Source organism: Cynocephalus volans, chromosome 11, assembly GCF_027409185.1.
Source record: "Cynocephalus volans isolate mCynVol1 chromosome 11, mCynVol1.pri, whole genome shotgun sequence".
Classification (NCBI taxonomy): domain Eukaryota; kingdom Metazoa; phylum Chordata; class Mammalia; order Dermoptera; family Cynocephalidae; genus Cynocephalus; species Cynocephalus volans.
The window spans coordinates 120,272,363-120,292,022 of record NC_084470.1 but is presented as its reverse complement, the minus strand read 5'-3'; the positions used below and the strand labels follow the sequence as shown (position 1 = coordinate 120,292,022).

Below are 19,660 nucleotides of genomic sequence, written 5' to 3'. Positions count from 1 at the left end.
GTGATTGGGCCACAAGGGCTGTGGTCTCATGAATAGGATTAATGCCCTTAATAAAAAGGCTTCAGAGAACTGCCTGGTCCTTCCATGTCTTCTGCCATACGAGGATGCAGTGGTAGTTTCCTCTGGAGGACACAGCAACACGGTGCCATCTTGGAAGCAAAAAGCAGCACTTTCCAGACACTGAATCTGTTGGTGCCTTAATCTTGGACATCCTAGCCTCCAGAACTGTAAGAACTGTTTCTATTATTTTTATAAATTACCCAGTCTGCAGCAGTTTGTTATAGCAGCAGGAAAAAACTAAGACAAGTGGACAGCCAGTTTAATCGAATAGTACTTTTTTCCACTGACTTGAAATGCAACCTTTAGAATATACTAAGGAACAAGACATCCCTAGAAAGGCCTTATAAGAGGCCTCAGTCAATACATGGCCACCCATGATAACTGCTCTCAAAAGGAGTCTATTCAGTTAGCACTTGTAGACTCCTTGGGATCCTATTGAAGGTAGAAAATTTGAAGTTGAATTTAATAATGTTCAGAAACTTGGAGGCATCTCCCCTCTGAGCCCCACACAAACACATTACCAGGAAAGCTTATCTGCATTAAATAATCACTGTGTAGGGGTAGGCTGAGAACCACTGAAATTCAACTTGAGCTTTTCCCTTAAGCACAAACACACCAACTGTTTAAGTTGTGCTGCCATCTCCTGGCCAAACCTTGTGTTGCAGTCAAGTCACAAGCAATTACAAAGTGACTCAGCCACACAAGCCGGACATGATATGGTAACCAAAAACAAACCAAAACAAACACACCCCATGAGAGAAGAGGCATGCTGCTGTGCGCTGACATTCCCTGGTGACTACAGATAATGCTGCCCTTCTGGTGGTGGCCTATGATAGTGCCTGTCAGGCACTGCTGAGCAAGCAAATCTGAATAGCAGGGTGAGTCTAAATAGAAAATTCAAAATATTCTAAATGCAGATAGACCAATATACAGATTACATGCCTAAACTCCTTCACAGTGTAATAAAGAGAAGCTAAGCTCATGTGTGAATTCAGAACCTTCAAGTTCGGGGGGGGGGGGGGCGGAGGGACAAGACATAACAATTACAATTCCTTGAAGTTGATACCACAAGCAAACAGAAAGGACATTGTTGGGAGGGAGGGGGGAGGAGGAGGAGGGAGGGAGGTTTCGGGAATTGGCCACAATAATCAACCACATTGTATATCGACAAATACAATAAAATATTTTTTAAAAATCTTCAAGTTCATGCTGAAAGGAAGCTGGAGAAAAGGGTGTCACCCCAGGATAGGCTCTGAAAAATAAATTGCTCTCTATCGCCCCACTTTGTCCCCCTGTTCTCCACTATCCTGTTGCCCATCCCCTTGCTCCACCCTCTAGTAGTGGGAATGTAAAGTACCCAAAGACCAAGAGTGATCATCATGTTTGGGGAAGGCCCCTGATGGAAGAGTAACATGTTTCGTCAGTGTCTCCTAAGGCAAACCTCTGACTGCAGGTCACAGTGGAAATGGAATGGAATAGGAAGTGTCCTCTTAATATGAGTAGTGAGGTAAGGAAAAACCAAGGCCAAACAAATCTAAAGCTAAAACATTAATGTGATCTTTATTATACAGCACATCTGGTATTTGTGCATCATCCCAGCAAGTATACAGAATTCTCTAGAAAACCAAACCCAACCATTTACACCAAATGAAGACTTAACCCAGAGTTACTCTCTTAAAAATATACACAATTAACACAGTCCTGCTGTAACAATATTATGGAAAGAGCCAGGGAGCACAAGGAAGGAGAGAGTATAAAGACTGAAGTTTGTGCCAAAGTAATTTTCTTTTGTTATTGCACTTTTATTCTACACACCTAGTATGTTATACTTTTATTGAACACTGTAATAAACATTAGTCCTTTAAAACAAATAAAGAACATTACATAAAGACAAAAGACAACAGGCTGTCTAGACCAATTTTCTTTTCAACCCTCTGGACAAGGTGGCCTCTCTAATGCCAGGTGTTTTCACATAGTCTCTGTGATCACCTCAAATGGACTGGATGTTACCGAAGCAGATGAAGTTAAAAATAAAACCATTTTAAGAACAGGAGTGCTACTTGAAACCTCCAGGGGAGTTTGCAATACAAGGGTCACTCCCTCCTTACTCACTTTAACAATGCACTAGCTCTACTCCATTCCACCCCCATATTTAGAAGAATAAACCCTTTTTCTTTTAAAGAAAAAGTAGGTTATTTGATCCAGCAAATCTCAAAAACAAGCTTTGAAAATAAAGAAAGCAACTATTCTTTTGGCAATGGACTCTTCCAAGGCTGTTATTCCCACTCTGATGCAAAATGGATTTTGGAGATTTCCTGATTAGCAAAATGTAATACCAAGTATGCCATCTCTCCAAAGCAAGGCCAGAGAGTGCCTCACTTTCCCAAAGTGCTACTTTAATCACCAATCCTCCTGGGCTTCTTAGTGCTAAATAATAAGCCCCAAAATAAAGTGTCGTTGAGTGCAGTTGTCACTTCACAGCCCTGCCACCCTGAGCGACTTCTCTCATCAGAAAAAAACATTCTCCAAACTTTCTTTGGCAGCTCGAGCAAAGAAAAAATGCATTTGAGAGCTGACAGGTACTAGTCAAGAGTTCTGTCACTCCCCTATTTGTCAGGGTAGTAACGCATCCTTTCTTCCATTTTAGTGTTAAAAATTAGGAGAAACTGCTGCCTAGGCTCTGTCCCCTTCAAGTTGATGGAGTCAAAACTGACTTTCTTTGGTCTGGGAACAGCCAGCAGAGTTCTCCTTCTCACAGAGGTGAAAGATGCTCAATCAATGAGCCTCTTTCTGCAGAGGATCAGGGAACTAGGACATGCCTGTGGAAGCCTTGCCCAGACAAGCATTCTTCAATCTTGCCTGAGTGACCCTGTGGCTAGCTCTCTAGGCAGAGAGTCTGCCATTCCAGGGCCCCAGGCTCCACCATTTCTTCTGATTGCTCTGCAGGAAGGCCTCTCAGTTCTGAAAAAAATGACCAGACTTCAAGCTCATTAAAAATGGCCAGGTCATCATTTTCATGCTAGGGTAAACTACCCTAATAAAGTTGATTACAAGGATAGAACACAGTAAGGGTAATTCCTTCATGCCATCTTCTTCTTCTCCCAGCTACAATCTTACCTCACCACCTGGGACCATATACAACCAAACTTGGGAGGTAAAATCTTCAGGACTTTGGCCATGCTGAGCTCTCTACAGCCCAAGTATTGCCCGACTCCTTTGAATACCTAGTGTCTTCCCTAGTAACATACAATACAGTACATTTCATGGCATTCCATCACTTTAGTAATAATGGGTGCCAAGAACAAAGAACACAAAATTAGCTGACAATGTTATAAACAAAAGCAAAGTATACACTTTATATACATGTCCCGCACTCAGCCTGCTGAGTATTTAAATAACACCCCCAAATATCCATATGTGGACTTTGGCGGGCCTAGAGACTAAGGAATATTTTGCACCTTTTCTCAGAGTACTTTTTTTAATGAACTGTAACACAAATACTCATCTCCTTACTTACATTAGTCCCTCTCTTCCTCCCTACTAGGCAAAAAAATGTTGAGAATTTGCTAGAAAACTTTTTTTTCGGCAGCTGGCCAGTGTCAGGATCTGAACCCTTGGCGTTCTAACCAATTGAGCTATCCAGCCAGCTCCTTAGAAAGATGTTATCTGAGAGCAGAAGAGCCCACAGGGGATAAACTGAAAAGGGACTTAGGGTAGGGAAAAATCTAACCTCCCTTGTATGAATGGGGGTGAGCTAAGACTTCCAATGAATGTTAGGAATGTGGTCTCCATAATGGAAGTACAGACTCCTGATTATAGCTAGAGTTAAAAGATAGTCTGGAAAAGAGAACTATTAAAGACCTTTCCTGAAATTTCATACAGAACAGACTTAGCAATGATTTTTCAGCAAGCAGACTCCTCAACTCTCCTTTCTTAACTTGACACCTGGCTTCCTGGTAGCCCCATCATAGTCCCCAGAAGGGCAATGAATTAATGCTGAGAAGAACACAGTAACCTGAAGTATAGCTAAATAAGTGATTAAAAAAAAATTCTAAGAGATATACTGAACATTACCAAAACAAGGCTAGAACCTACAGAACTCAAAAGACACTGGGTCAGTTACTTTATTTTGTAAGTAAAAAGGATTTTTTTTCAGCCAGCCACCAAAAAAAGAAAAAAAAAAAATTGGGGGGGAAAAAAGGCTTCTTTTTAGCACTGCATGGAGTTTCTGAGGGGATACAGTGCATATGATAATCATAGGCCAGAATAGCCAAAGAGTTAAAACTGAACTTTAAAAGTTATATGAAAAATTTATTATAGACTCTAAATATTCAAGAGATGGTCGTTTGTCTCAAACAACCTGAGAAAATCTCAGCAGCAAATGTGCCACTTATCTTATACACTGACTTGGGGACCTGTTGCACAGACTTTGGGGCCGGGCACGGGGGCTAGACGACATGGGGATTGGGCAGATGGATGGAGGCTACTCACCTCCACTGTCTATTCCCTCACCTACCTATTTTTCTGAACATAATGGACCAGTTTGGTTGAGGAAGGCCTAAAGTCCAGATCTGAGATGCACCAATGTTTAAATTGTTTCCCTTCCTCTGACTGGAATCATTTCTCCTCATGTACGCTTCATGAGAAACTCTCCAAAAGACCAGCACCCCACCTCCCAACTTCAAGAAAGCTTCCCAGGCCCAGCGGTGAGGTGCACACACACACAACTGTCAGAGGAGTGTTTTTCTCTTTCCTCTGGTCCTTTCTTTCCTTCTAACAGATTAATATTTAAAATAAAGGAAAAAGTTAAATGCAAAAGAAATCTTGATTAAAAAACTCATTGATCAAATCTTGAAAACATCAGTGTGTTATATTGAAACAGAAAAAGAAGAGTTTCTGATTTTTTTAAAAAAAATCAGCTAATATCTGTCCAGAAGGTTTGTATGTGGGCCACGGCCTCTGAATCATTTCCCACTTCTCAGGTCTCACCCAAATACTTCACGCTGGGTTGGTTTTGCTCAAACATTCACTCCTAAGTACCATGTTGTCTGGAGTTTTCCCATCTTGAGACAGAAAGAAGGAGTAAAAAAAAAAAGACACAAGGGTAGAACAGAGATTCTGTTCTGGGGTTAGCAGTAACTCAAAATCCAATGGCTTATATATATACATATACATATATACACACATTTTTTCATTTTCTTTTCTTTTTTTTTTTGGCCTCTTGGTGATGTAACAGTGAAACCCTCCCTAGAAACCAGGGAAATATGGTCCTCTAAATGTAAACACACTGGTGCTGTAAGGAACAGACAGTTTTGTTTCTAGCTACCTCACCAAGGCTTCTGACCAATGTAGCCTGAGATACCTGGTTGCAGAAAACAGGAACCAGGCATCCACAAGTTATTTTTTTATGCCCATTTTTCACAATCCCAGAACTAAGCTCAAATTTTCTAAGGATCCCAGCCACTGGGTAGAATCAAACTATTTCTAGCTAGAGCCAAAATCATGACAAGTGATAGTTTCTAATACTATTGCCACAGCAGTGTCCCACTTGTCTTAGAAACATAAACACTGAATAGATAATGGTACCATTTGCCTCCTTTTCAGTTGTGAGGCCAGAACATCACATTTTTCAGCTTCTACACATGTCTTAGACAATCTTTTGCTAAAGGGATAGCTTGGGGCTTCAGTGAACTGCCAAATATGTTCAAACAGCCATCCAACTCTTCACTGTCCAGGAGTCATCTCTGCCTGGGAAGGTCTCAAGTTGCCCAGCAAGTACCAGTTCTCTCAGGAGCTCCCTATAATGAATAAATGTCAAATTCTCCCCACAGGCAAAAGGTGAGGGGAAGGAAAGAAATAGAGAGTGAAAGAGAAAGGTATTTGCTTTCAAGTAGAATCATCTAGTCCTCTGTTTGGCTGCTCAGAATTTGACTTGCATAGCCGGTCCATGATCCCCTGGAGCATGGGCTGGACAATGCCCAAGAGAGGCCTCTGAGAGGGGTCTCCATCCCAACAGGCTTCCATCAACTGCCAGCACTCCTCATCAAACACAGGAAGACGTTCTGGACGGGCCCCTGGAGAAAGGAGCATGAAAATCAGCGAAAGGGGGCCCAACACAATGAAGAGACATGACCAGCTCAAAGGCTGATTGCCCAGTTGGGGCTCAGTATACTAAAGAATGCAGTGAGCTCTGGTTTCAAATGCAAACATCTAGTGATGAAAAACTGGAACACACTGGCACAGGAAGTTGAAGAATTGGAAATTTTACTGAAAAAAAGCCGTTTTGAGATAGTTCAATAGTGTGTTCCCTGGAAGCAAAGGATTGACTTAAATGTCTTTTCTGGATTCCATGATGGTCTAAATGTGTATGTGGTCCTGCTGTGGAGTGGCCAGAGAGGATGACAGAAGGCCCTTACTGCACTGGGTGGGCTCAGTGTGCTCTAGCGAGGGGAGTTAGGACAAAGTAGCACTTGTGGCTCTTACCTCTCCGCACATTGTTCCAAAGATGGTCTTTGCTAGCACACCTCTCAAATGCCTCAGGAAGCTTGACAGAGCCTGAGCAGATATACCAAAAAAGAATCCCAAAAGCGTAGACATCCACGGAATTATCATACTTCCCTATAACAAGAAGGGATGAGAAGTAATGAGCTGGGGGAGGAAGGCGGCATCATCACCACTACCTTGCATCTGCAGAAGTCCTTACATGTTTTTTTCTGAAGCTTTTAACATCCATTCTCTCTCCTAACAACCCTGTCAGGTGGGGCACACTTATGCCAATTTTACAGTACAAAAAACTACAGTATTGGGAGGTCAAAGCTAGATATTAAGAGAGCCAAGACTAGAACATGAAAAAGGAGAAGGAAAATAAGACCTTTTGTTTTAATGGGATAGTCAAAAAGATTAATCCTGAAAGGTCATATTAGGGAAATAAAGTTGGAAAATACATGTGTGTGGGTACATTGGAACCAGAATATAAAACGTTTTAAAATAAGACAGAAGCATCTGGACTGAGTGGGCAGCAGGAAGTCAATTATGTTTTGAGCAGGAGGTGACATGAAGAATATATTTTAGAAAGATTATTCTGACAATAATAGGGTGAACTACTATAGTAGAAACAATGAAAGGAATTTAAGTATGAAGTAACTGAAATAGGATAATAGCAATGGGAATAAAATTTTTTTTAAAAAGTGAATCTAGGGAAGATAAATGATGACTGTCTACTTGATTCAGATGTGGCTAGGAGTGTAGCTGTCTAGTTAACTCCTAATCCTTGTGTGTATCATGTGACGAAAGGGTGGGAGAAGACTTTCATACAAAATGAAAGAAATTCAATCACCCTGCTAATTTTAGCTCTTGCCAATGCTAATGACTGACCTGTGACTACCTTCCATCTTCCCTGGCAATAACCACTCCTCGTCCATTCAGGTTCAAAACCTCAGAGTCATCTTTTAGTCATTCTTTTCTGCTCATCACCCACATCGTTAGTAACAAAATCTTGCCCATTCTTCCTTTGAACTAATCTGTCACATCTTTTTGTTTCAGCACTAATACGAACCTAATCCTGGAGACAACCACTGCCTAACTGATCTACTTACCTTGTCCTTACCCACTCAAATCCCTCTACCGACTGCTGCTAAGCCAACCTTCCACAAACATTTTCTTTTCATTTCTCCCCTGCTCAAAGTCAGTGCCTATTTGCTTCTTGCACAATAAGTCTTAACTCCTCTGTGTGAATTTCAAGCTCAATGTATTTTATCTCCAACCTTGTTTACCACTATTCCCCAAATGGATTTCTTCCCTGTCATGTTTATTTCTATTCTGCGATTTTCTTCATTTCCCCTTCTCCAGCCTCCAGAATTTTCTCCTTCATGATACAGTCATCCCTTGGTATCCACAGGGGATTGGTTCCAGGACGCCCCAAAGATACCAAAGTCTACATATAACCTACACTCATCCTCCCATATACTTTTTTTTTTTTTTTTTTTTTTTTTTAAAAGATGACCGGTAAGGGGATCTTAACCCTTGACTTGGTGTTGTCAGCACCACGCTCAGCCAGTGAGCGAACCGGCCATCCGTATATGGGATCCGAACCCGGGGCCTTGGTGTTATCAGCACCGCACTCTCCCGAGTGAGCCACGGGCCGGCCCCTCCCATATACTTTAAATCATCTCTAGATTACTTATAATACCTAACACAATGTAAATTCTATGTAAATAGCTGTTATACTGTATTGTTTGTATTTGTGCTTTTTTATTGTTGCATTGTTGTTGTTTTTCAAAAATTTTTGATCCTCAGTTGGTTGAGTCCACATATGCAGCCCCACAGATACAGAGGCCCGACTGCACATGGTTGGACTCTGGAGACAGAGATTCAAATCCCAGCTTCATTATATTCTAGGTCAATGTTTTGGGGATGGGTTTCTTCATCAATCTGGTCCAACTTTATCCATAAAATGGATGTAAAAATGCATCAATGTCACAGAATTGTTGTGAGGATTAAATGAAATAAAATATATAAAAAACATACCCACACTACCTAGCTCTAAGTATATACTTAATAAATATGAGTTCCCTTCCCCCCACCAATTTTCCATATCTGACTCAAGTTCTACCCAAAATTTCACCTCTACCACAAAACCATCAAACATTTCAATCTTCATTTATCCCTTCTCTGAACACCAACAGTACATTATATAGCACTCTGTCTTCTACTGCTTCCTAATTATTTTACCTCAATATATATATGTCAATTATAAATTCCTTAATGACAGAGAAAACTCCTATTATATAGGAGTTATTACATAAAGTCAATACTTCATGATTAAATAATTGGCTGATTATGGCAATTATGGCAATAATAACCCAGAGAGACATCCAAAAGAATAACTGGTGACTCCCATTTGCACTTTTCTTTCTCACTGCTTCACCTTTCCACTTTTCTCCCTATTTGCCTTAGGATTTCCCCGTTCTGGTTTCTCCCTTGCCTGTGCCAGACCTGCCATAGTAACTTTTGGATACTACTTAGCCCGAGGGATGACATTCAGGGTTAAAGTCCTGAGTCATGGCTAAACACACTAGCGAGTTTGGCAGGGCCCTCCAGCCTTACCTGTGAAAAGTTCAGGGGCCATATGGATTGGTGTCCCCACAATGCTGCCTGACATCATGGCCTCCGGTTTGCAAAATCCTAAGTCAGTGATCTTGGCACGGTTCTGCTTGTCCAGCTGCCAACAAAACGGCAAGAATCACCCTGTCTCTGATCCTACACACAGCACTCAGTTGCATATCCACGCTCAAAAGTAGGTGCCTCAAAGTAGCTCAGGTAGTACCCAATAAATCATGCCTCAATCTCCCTGTCTCCAGATTCATTACCATTACTGTCTTCCTCCCCATACTGTGAGCAACCTGACAGCAGAATTGTCTTTTTCCTCTTTGTATCCCCAGTGCTTAGCCTAGTACCTGGCACACATCAGAATCTGAATAAATCATGGAAGAATGAATAAGTGAAGTCCACGGAAGGACACTGAGGACAGCATTTCAGCTCCTGAGTCTCCTCCTGACCCCAGGGCAGAAAGTTGGTAAGAAAGTTGAGGTCCTCTGGTCAACTGGGGAGAGCTTCCTGGAATCCCTGCAGTTTCCTTTCCTAAAGGTCCAAGAGAATAAATCCGTCTCATTTGGCTGTTGATCAACCTCTTAGGTTTCATTTTAAATCAGTAAGGGAAACTGAACCCCTGACCTTGGTATTATAAGGCTGCACTCTAACCAACTGAGCTAACCCAGGTTTCATTTTAGGGAGATCTTCTCTTTCCCCCAAACTGCTGTCATTTTTATACATCATTTAAGTGCTGCCACAAACACCTTAGTGATATTCTAATATATTTTTAAGAGGAGTATGTTAAAAGATTCTTTATAATTTAGATAACAGGACTAGTGAGTTCATGACTACCTTACCTTTTAAGGTGCATGTACCTATCTCAGCCCTCATCCAGCATCTCTGATCAAACCCTAAGCAATAACAAGACCTGAATGTCTCAAAAATATCACTGTCATAACGGCAATGAAAGGCAGAAAGACTACTAGATTAAAGGAGACTAAAGAAATATAATAAAATGCACTGTATGATCCTTGGATTGGACCCTGGATCAAACAAAGAGACCACATTTGGGGCAACTGGACATATTTGGGACAACTGCAAAATATTAATATAGATTGTATATTAAATAGCAGTATTTTATCAATGCTAAATTTCTTGGGGGTGATAATGACATTTTAATTATGTAGAAAAATGTCCTTTTTCTTAGAAGAAACATGCTGAAGTATTTAGGAACAAAGCATTACCTGAAACTTACTTTCACATATTCGGTAGAAAGGTATGTGTGTGTGTGAGTGTGACTGTATATACAGAAAGAGTAAGCAAGAGTGTGAGTGAGCATGCTGAGAGAGAGAATATGAATCTGGGTGAAGGGTCATATGGGTCTTCACTGTACCACTCTTTTAACTCTTCTGTAAATTTAAAGTTTTTCAAAACGGTGTAGGGTGATAAAAACCTTAAGCAACATAAACTAGTCTATGAGGAAAATCTTCCCTAAGCTTTAAGTCCAAGATACTATTCATCCACTATACTGTTAATTCTACTAGTTTCCCTCTGGACTTTTCCTAGGACCAAACTTACATTTAGAAGTACCCTCCAAAAGGTCACTTAACCCACAGAAGCAGGGTATCATCTTGGGGAAATAGCTCCTACTTACCAGCACATTTTTCAGTTTGACATCACGATGGACAAGTCCTTGGCTGTGCAGGAAGCGGATCCCCTCTACCACATCTAGTGCTATCTGCAAACGTGTCTCCAGGGTCAGCCCAGCCTTGGGGAGACAAAAGAGCTTACTTGTCACGAACAGGGAAACTCCTTAATCCAACTTGCTTGAACCAACTGAGACTGCCTTCTGTGGGAAATTAAAAGACTGACTGCACTAGGGTGCACAAGGACAAAAAACTGAATAGAAAAAAAAAAGAGAGAGAAGAGGAAAGCAGTTAGGAGAGGAAGTGGAGGGAAAGCAAGGAGGAGCAAGCTGTAAAAAACACAAGCTTGATAAAATCCCTTGCAGCTGTAGTCAGGCCAACTGGACAACCCCAAATGTGACTAGAAGAGGTGCAACCGAACAACTGAAGGCATGAGCTCATTTCTAACATCTGAACAAACTTTGGAACTGCCCTTGAGGCTCAAAGTAAGTATTTCTAGGTCCCTCAGACAGATTTACTTCCATTGCTTTACAGTTCTGGTTAGCCCAACGTTTGGTTTTATGGATTCAAATACCAAAGTCACTAATATTACTTCAATTCAAGGGTCTCTTGAATTCTGGAAAATGTCACATCATTCATCCAAAAGTCCAAATGAGGTTCTCCAGCCCACTTGTAGAAAAGCATCAGACAATGCTAAGCTTAACAACTCCTTTGAAATTAAGAGGGGAAGCCACCTGGAGAGTCATTTTCTTCATCATATTGGTCCCTCATGACTCGTGGAGGCATTTCTAAGGTTTCCTCTGCCCTACTTCTGGAAGCCTCTGTATAAACTGATACAAGAGAAATATATGAGAAGAGACCTACCCTTCTGAGGTTAGCATTTCTCTCCTACTCAGCTCCAATGTAGGGAACAGACAAAAGAATCCTCTCTAATTCCCTTCTGGTGGCTATTTTAGGTGAGGATTTCACCTTTACTCAAATAAAATCCTTCAGTAGCTCCTCACTATCTACAACAGAATTTGAATTCTGTGGAGGTTCTTAACATTTTGGGTCCTAAATAATTTGTTTACACATCTCTTTGCACATTTCCCCATTCCTTGTGTCCTTGTTGGCCTTTGAATGCTCTGGGCATTATGCTGTTCCTTACCCCGGTATGGCCTCTTCCTTCTGCTCAGATTCTATTCATCAAGGTACACCTATCAAACTCAAAGTCCATATCCTCATGAACTTTTCAATAACTACGATTCTCTTGAAAGCTCCTGGCAATTACTGTTTGATAGCCCTTGCAGTGTTTAATACAGGGTCTGTACAAGGTAGTCACTAATAAATATGTGTTGACTAAAAAACAAAAACTGGCTTTATCCCCTGACAGCAAAGAAAGAAAGAAGAGCAGAGTTATGGGAAGCTTTTCTGCTCTTCTCTAGATTTTTACCACCACCATAAAAGGTCGACGTATGAATGGTAATATTCTAGATATATACTGTGGCAAAAAATAGGTTCTGGGAATTTTTTAAGGTTTTTTGGAAATAAGTGGACCAAAGCCTGATTATTCCAACAATCTCTTATGGAAGCTAGAGGCTCCGAATAAACAGGGAAGGATGAAAAGCCAGGAAGGAGCCTGTGGATCTAGCTGCCAGCTGGATCTCGTTCCCTCCTCGCCTCGCCTCACCTTCAGCCCTGTGTAGAGGTCCCGGTGTAGCCGCTCCATAATGAGTAGCACAGCAGTGCTGGAGCCACCACCATAGCTGTAGTCAATGACTGAACCATGGAGATCCACCAGTCGCTCATGCTTCGGCAGAGACCTGGTGGGAAGGAGAGAAGTCTGGGCTACAATCTTAGGCTCTAATCCTGCATGATATGTCAGAATGCAGGAAGGAATAGCCTCAAGGCCATGCTTAATCCAGGTCCAGAGGTAATGGCCCTCAGTGTAGACAGAAGGCAAAGAGAATGGCCTCTCTGAAGGACAAAGAACCATGGAATCTAAAAATTGATAAGCCTTAATGACTAAGGAAGAAAGTCAAATGGAACGATGAGTCTGAGAAATCAGGATGGTGGAGAAAGAGCAGCAAAGACAGGAAAGGCCTTAAAGAGCAAATGTCTGGGTTGGACACAGAAACACTAGTCTATAACATTTTGAGACCTAGGTATGGAGAGACAAGGTGTGCTGTAGCTCTTAGTACAAAACTTACACCAGGCTTCTGGCTGCTTTTCTGGATCTTTCCCATAGAGATGAATGAGACCAGGACCCACCTCATGTAGTGAAACTCCAAAGCCAGATCATTCCAGTGCTTCTCATCTGGAGGGACAACTGACTTGAGGGCACAAGGGAAGTGTCCCCCCCAGTTGTCACACAGGTATACCACACCATACTGGCCACGGCCCAGTTCCTGTCCCAGTTTAGGTTTACCTGTAAGGTACAGAGACAGAGATAAGGCAGGAGGGATGGGAACTTGCTGGGTAACCTCCGTCAGATTCTTAGATGTGGACCAGCCTAGAGACCAGGAAGTCATATCATGCAGGGGAAGAAATTCTGGTGTCATTATAAGCCAGTAGGAAGTAACCTAACCAGTTTAATTTTAAAAACTTTGTTCATGTTATTTGAACTATATAAATAGCAGGACCAAACAGACCTCAGGAATTCAAAAACTCATCAGAAAGTACTTACACAGCTTTGCAAGGAAGCACCTTATAGACACTGGGATTCCTCAAGGTTGGACATAAGAATGTCAGGTATCCCAAACCCTCCTCCAATTTACTAGGAAAAAAGAAAGACTCACGATGCAGCAAGACATCTTGTAAAGAACGGCTCTCCAGAGAAAGACGGGCCAGGCGGGGGGCATGATCTTTCCGAACCTTCAGCCATAGATCTTCAGTCTTCTCCAGTCGGCCTGAGTGGCCAGCTTCCAGCTGGGAGGGAAACAGAAAAAAGATATATGACCTATCGAGTCCCTACCTTCATCTTCCTCACCTGTTATATAGAAATAACAACGTCTACCTCATCCAGATAGTTGTGAGACTTAAGTAAAATGTATGTTACATGTTTAGCACAGAGACTGGCACATAGTAGACTCTCAATAATTTTTCCTCTAGCATGCATTATCACATCTATCCACCTCCCCTCCCCACGCATACAAACACCCCCAAACAGACAAGTAGATGTCACATAATTGTGAACTAGCATGGAAGTTGGAAAGTCATCCCTTTCTGTCATTCATTCCTAAAATACTATATTAAACTTACAAAAAAATTCCAACTACCCTATTTTCTTTCCTCACTCAGTTAAATGGGGAGAAATTAACTGAGCTCCCTCCAGTTTCCCTAGAGTTTGAAAAATATCCACAAGAAAAATTTATTGATGAAATTTCCTATAACATAATATTATCCTTTAACTGAACAGAAAGAAAATACTGATGGGATTTTTAAAAAATTATATGGAGAACAGAGTGCAAAATATTCCCCCCTGAATGAGGCTCTTCTCTGCTGTATCTCCTTTCCTATATACCAACCTGCCGCAAGGAGGCTGCAAAAGCCTCATGAGAACTATTGAGCCGAGTCCGGAATTGGCTGCAAATACTCTTGGCCAACTTGGAGGCACTGAGGCTCTCAATGGCTTCCTGGGCCACCTTCCTTTTCCATTCTAGTGTGATAGCAGGTGGGCTCACCCATGTGATACGCTGGATGATCTGCCAGGATGAAGACAGTGAAGTTATTGAGGAATAGGAGACAGGAACCACTAGAAAGACCCAGTGCCCTTCCTTTTCTGGGTTTCCCACTCAGGAGCAGGCTCTTAAGACAGGAACCATATGAAGTTCAAGGTTCCTCTCCTATACCTCAAAATCAGGGCTTGGCCTGGAGCAAAGCATCAAAGAACACTAGGCCTACTCTGTGTGCTCACAAACCCCCTGAAAGTACATTACATTCAGTGCCTGAGAGTGCCTGCTAAATCTCTTTCTGAAGTCAGTAAATAACTACATAAGAGCCAGATCGAATTCCAGAAAGGAACCACACTTATGGCCTCCAGCAACAATAATGCCTGGTTCTGAAAACACATTTACGTTGGGAAAACGAGGACTGGCCAGTTAGCTCAGCTGCTTAGAGTGCCGTGTTATAACACCAAGGTCAAGGGTTCAGATCCCCATACCAGCCAGCCTCTATGAAAAAAAAAAAAAAGAAAAAAGAAAATATGAAGAAGCCAGTGAAGTCGAATCGAATAGCTCCATAAAATATTATTTTAAACCTGTCACTTTTAAGAGTTAAAGGGAGCACTATTAATAATTATTTGAGAATAGGCATAAACCAGAACTCTCCCAGGCAGACAAACCAGAACAAATGGCCACCCTGCCTTAACAGAAGATCCTAAATATCTGTTCTCTACTGAAGTGACTAGGATTCATTTGAATCAACTACAGGCTAAAAAATTTGTCTGAAAGCAACCTCTCTACCTGCTTGATTTGCTCCCACAGCATCCTTGTAACCGAGGACCCTGAGTGAAATGTGACTTCAACATGATAGGCGGCATTTAAGATCTAAAAGAGAACACACAAAAGAAAAATACGCCCTGAGTAGATTTCAAAAATGGCTATTTCAAAAATGCACTAAATGATATTTACGTCAAGAGCACAGTCCAGTCTAAGGATTTCCAGATTTATCCCTCAATATATATGCGGAGTCAACGCAAGTTGATCATCTATTTTCGTGGCCATTTAGGCCATTTTACTTCATCTTCATGTTCATCAGCTTAACTGTAATTTTACAGCTCACCAGCACCTCTCATAGGCAGTGGCCATGTGATATGAAAACAAAATAAAATTTAAACTGGATTGCCAAAAAGTTGAAAGGGGAATTTGAATTTGGGCTTGTGTGTGGACTGTTTCATGTGCTATCCATGACACAGTATCTTAACAACCATTTTTTGCGCACCTGTTTGAGATAATTACTGGTGATGTGAACTGAGACATCCTGAGACTTCTCCAAGCTCTGCAGACACCGTTCCAGGGTTCCAACAAAGCTCTCACGTAAGTAATCCACTGAGCTGATCAGCTTGTTAGCCACTGCCTGATTAAGCTGGGAGATGATGAGTTCTTGGATCTGCCGGATGCAGCATTTGATCTCTCTGGTGCCCACTGGTTCTCCATTCTCAGGGACAATGACATCTATAGAGGCAGAAAAATAAGCTAGCTTGCTGTGAGGGAGAAGAGGCAGACACACTAAATAATGGCATCTCCTAAGTCAGAGCCAAAGAACTACCAAGATGACGGCTACAAAAAGACATGGCTAGGTGCTGGCCTATTAGCTCAGTTGGTTGGAGTGTGGTGTTGTAACACCAAGGTCAAGGATTCAGATCCCTATATTGGCCAGCTGCCAAAAAAAAAAAAAAAAAGAGACATGGTTGATGAACTCTGACCCTCACCATGATCTGGGGCCATGTAACCCTCAACTACTAAAGGCAGCTAAGATCTTGAGAAGGAACAACTATGTCTAGAATGAGCCTGTTGGCTTTGTTAGCTTTTATGTCCATATTTACATGAGGGGAGGATCAATATTTATTGAGTGCAAACTATTTGAAAGGCACTATAATAAGCATTTTACATAGTAATCTAATTTCATCTTCACCATAACTTTGTCAGGTGGGTATTATTGGTTATATTTTATAGATCAGGAAACAGCCTCAAAGAGAGGACAAAGTGAGTACTGGGAAGGGGATGGTACAGTTGGAAGTAATACAACTAGCATTTGAACCCAAAGCTCATTGATTCCAAAGCCTATGATCTTTGTAAAATTTCACACTACCAGCATATTAGTGAGAACAATCCAAGAGTAAGGAATTTTACTCTAATCAATTAATAGATATATAAAAAGTAAAATGTAATTATTGTCCCCACCATGCCACTACCTTTCAGGATTAAGAAATCTATTTTGTAAACGAGAGAACAGAAGAATATGAGAAGTCAAACTACTTGCAAAAAAATCTGCTCCTAAAAAGGCAGTCTCACATCTATTGGTGGAAACTTAAATTGGTGCTACATCTTCAGAGGAAAACTGGCAAAATCTATCAAAATTTTAAACCATCCAACCAACCAAGAAAAATTGATATGTGCTTTGACCTGACTGTTCTGCTTCTAGGAATTCTTTTTCCAGAAATATACCCTTACAAATCCCAAAGATGTATGTGTACAACGATGACCAATGTAGTACGGTTTGTAATAACAACAACAAAAAAGGAAACAGCCTAAATGTCCATCCATAGGAGAATCATTAAATAAGTTAAGGTATCCACCAGAAAACAGATTTGTATGCACATTTATGGGGAGTTCTCTAAAATATACATTAAGTGAAAAAGCAAGGTGCAGAATATATGGAGGTGAACTGGATGGCTGGAGGCAGTGTCTTGATACCTTTGAATTAAGTACCATGTATGTAGGTTTTATCTTTTAAAAAAAATCTTATAAAGCATGTATATACCATGATACACAGCGTGAATGCATTACCTTTATGTAAAAACAAACAAAAAACAGTAATAGGAATCTTGCCATATAGGACACGTAGTAGCTCTCTTCTAAATCTTCTTATAATTACCTCTAGGATACCCAGAAAGGACTTAGAACAAGGTAAAAACTGGATTTGTAAGTCATGTCTAAAATGTAGCCATCTAGGTAAATAGATCCACAATTCCACAATGTAGTTAACAGAGCTAAACATGTGATCTACTTGTTTTCAATCACTCCCACATCTGTCTAGCTATCCACTGTCTCCCAGGTACCAGACATGGTATGCCTGACACTTAACAGACAATCAAATATTTTACTGTCTGCTCAACCTAACTGCCCTGACCTCCCTTCATCATGTACAATATGATACTGGCATTGCTGCTCCAGTGTCTTTAATTAAATACTCAGACTTCCTAAGATTGAGCATTTCTCAGCCACTCTTCCCTGCAGTGGGAATTCACCAAAAGAGGTGTCTGTTCATCTTTAGAAAGACCTATAGGAAATCAGGCATCCTATGCTTGCTAAAGTCAACTATATTTTTGTACTTATAAGTATAACATAGCTCAGTATCATTATTCATGCAGTCATTCGTCCTCCAAAGATATACTGTATACAAGAATCTAACATATTTGCTGCAAGGGATATGATGGTGAATAAGATCCGGATCCTATTCTCCTTCAACTCCAGGATTTTAGAAAATAGAAGGACATAAATAACTATAATAAAAGATAGAAAGTGAAATATACCAGAAATAATTTACAGATGAAATGCTGTGGGAGTTCAGATGAGCGCAATTGTTATCAGCTAAGAAAATTAAAGATAAATTCGTGGGAAATGGCATTTGGGAGAGTCCTTGAAAGATACGTAAGATTCGGAAATTCACAGACAAATAAAAGACATTTCTGAATTAAAGCAGGGCACAAGCAAAGAAAAAGTGAAGGGAGTGTATGTAGGACAGTGAGCAGTTAAGAACAAGCAAGACAGGAAAGCACACAGTGGGAAATAAGACTGGAAAAGTTAGTAAGGCCTAGGCTTTGGAAGATCTTTAGTACTAGCTAGAGGAGTTTAACTTAGTCTGTAGAAATAAGGAGCCAATAAAGATGAACTGGAAAAAGAAAGAAGTCAGGGAGATAATTAGGTAATAAGAGTTCAGTTAGGCTAAAGAAGAAAGAATAGAAAAGCACAGGTAAAATATGGAAGGAGACCCACTGGAACTTGGCAACTGATTAGACATGGGACAAGGGAAAGAAGACAGTTAAATACCATGCTGAGGTATTGAAGCTGGGTACTAGGAAGAAGGTGGCATTAATATTGGGAACAGATTAAGAAGCAGTAAAACATGGAAATTAAGAGTATGGGCTCAGGAATCAGACTGTCTAGATACATATCCTGCCTCTATCATTTACTGGCAGTGTTACCTTGGACAATTTACTGAACCTTTCTAAGCTTTAGTTCCTTCATCTAGAAAATGGTAATATGCACAACCTACCCTAGTGAAGTTATTCCTGAAAAACAATGATGCCATGTCCCATGTCAGAAATCCTGATTCAGTCTGGGGTGGTCTTTAGTGATCTTGAGCAACTGTAGTTTCAAAAGCCTCCCAGGAGATTTGAATGTGTAGCATTAATATTGGGAACAGATTAAGAAGCAGTAAAACATGGAAATTAAGAGTATGGGCTCAGGAATCAGACTGTCTAGATACATATCCTGCCTCTATCATTTACTAGCAGTGTTACCTTGGACAATTTACTGAACCTTTCTAAGCTTTAGTTCCTTCATCTAGAAAATGGTAATATGCACAACCTACCCTAGTGAAGTTATTCCTGAAAAACAATGATGCCATGTCCCATGTCAGAAATCCTGATTCAGTCTGGGGTGGTCTTTAGTGATCTTGAGCAACTGTAGTTTCAAAAGCCTCCCAGGAGATTTGAATGTGTACCCATGATTGAGAATCTAAAGGGTACCTGCAAACCATGTCATTTTAATTAAAAGAGCTAACGTTCATGCACGGTGGTTTATACGTAGTCAGTATACAAAGTCAGCAGCATCAGACACCAAAAGACCTGAACCAATCACTTTCACCTAATTTTATTAATGGCCATTTGTGAAGAACGGAACTGCCAGAAAAGCTAAAAACACTACTTTAGGCAATCATCCTTAGTTGGGTTTCAGGAGCAGCCTGAAAAGAAAATGAGACCATGAGACCAAAAGAAGAACCAATAAAGCATGCACAGGCCATACCGAAGGAGCAAAGGTTAAAGCACGACATTCTTCAAGCAGCTCTTCTCCAGCTCTTTAGGGTCAGGAGGAAACAGGCAGAAAGTGGAGATTAGAGAGCTATCAGAATGAATTTACCAAAAATTGGGCTTATGGTCT

General features: G+C 40.9%; 1 protein-coding gene and 1 long non-coding RNA gene across 4 annotated transcripts in view; one reads left to right on the top strand and one right to left on the bottom strand.

Moving 5' to 3' along the window:
* The window catches only part of LOC134390894 (uncharacterized), a 33,901-nt gene extending 18,096 nt beyond the window's left edge, over positions 1-15,805 (top strand). For 2 of the 3 annotated variants that reach the window (XR_010024891.1, XR_010024892.1), the window contains 2 exons: positions 9,501-9,634; positions 15,260-15,585. This is a non-coding gene — a long non-coding RNA (uncharacterized LOC134390894). Of the gene's footprint in view, positions 1-9,500; positions 9,635-15,259; positions 15,586-15,725 lie in introns of those variants that run through there. The other variant, XR_010024893.1, reaches the window with a different exon arrangement.
* DSTYK (dual serine/threonine and tyrosine protein kinase) overlaps positions 1,625-19,660 on the bottom strand; it is a 53,861-nt gene continuing 35,825 nt past the window's right edge. The window contains exons 4-13 of the mRNA XM_063114660.1: positions 15,717-15,949; positions 15,239-15,322; positions 14,303-14,479; positions 13,574-13,703; positions 13,047-13,203; positions 12,466-12,598; positions 10,805-10,918; positions 9,166-9,280; positions 6,544-6,678; positions 1,625-6,134 (exon numbers count right to left, since the gene is read on the bottom strand). Of these exons, the coding sequence (XP_062970730.1) occupies positions 5,947-6,134; positions 6,544-6,678; positions 9,166-9,280; positions 10,805-10,918; positions 12,466-12,598; positions 13,047-13,203; positions 13,574-13,703; positions 14,303-14,479; positions 15,239-15,322; positions 15,717-15,949 (1,466 nt within the window). The 3' untranslated portion in view covers positions 1,625-5,946. The remainder of the gene's footprint in view (positions 6,135-6,543; positions 6,679-9,165; positions 9,281-10,804; positions 10,919-12,465; positions 12,599-13,046; positions 13,204-13,573; positions 13,704-14,302; positions 14,480-15,238; positions 15,323-15,716; positions 15,950-19,660) is intronic.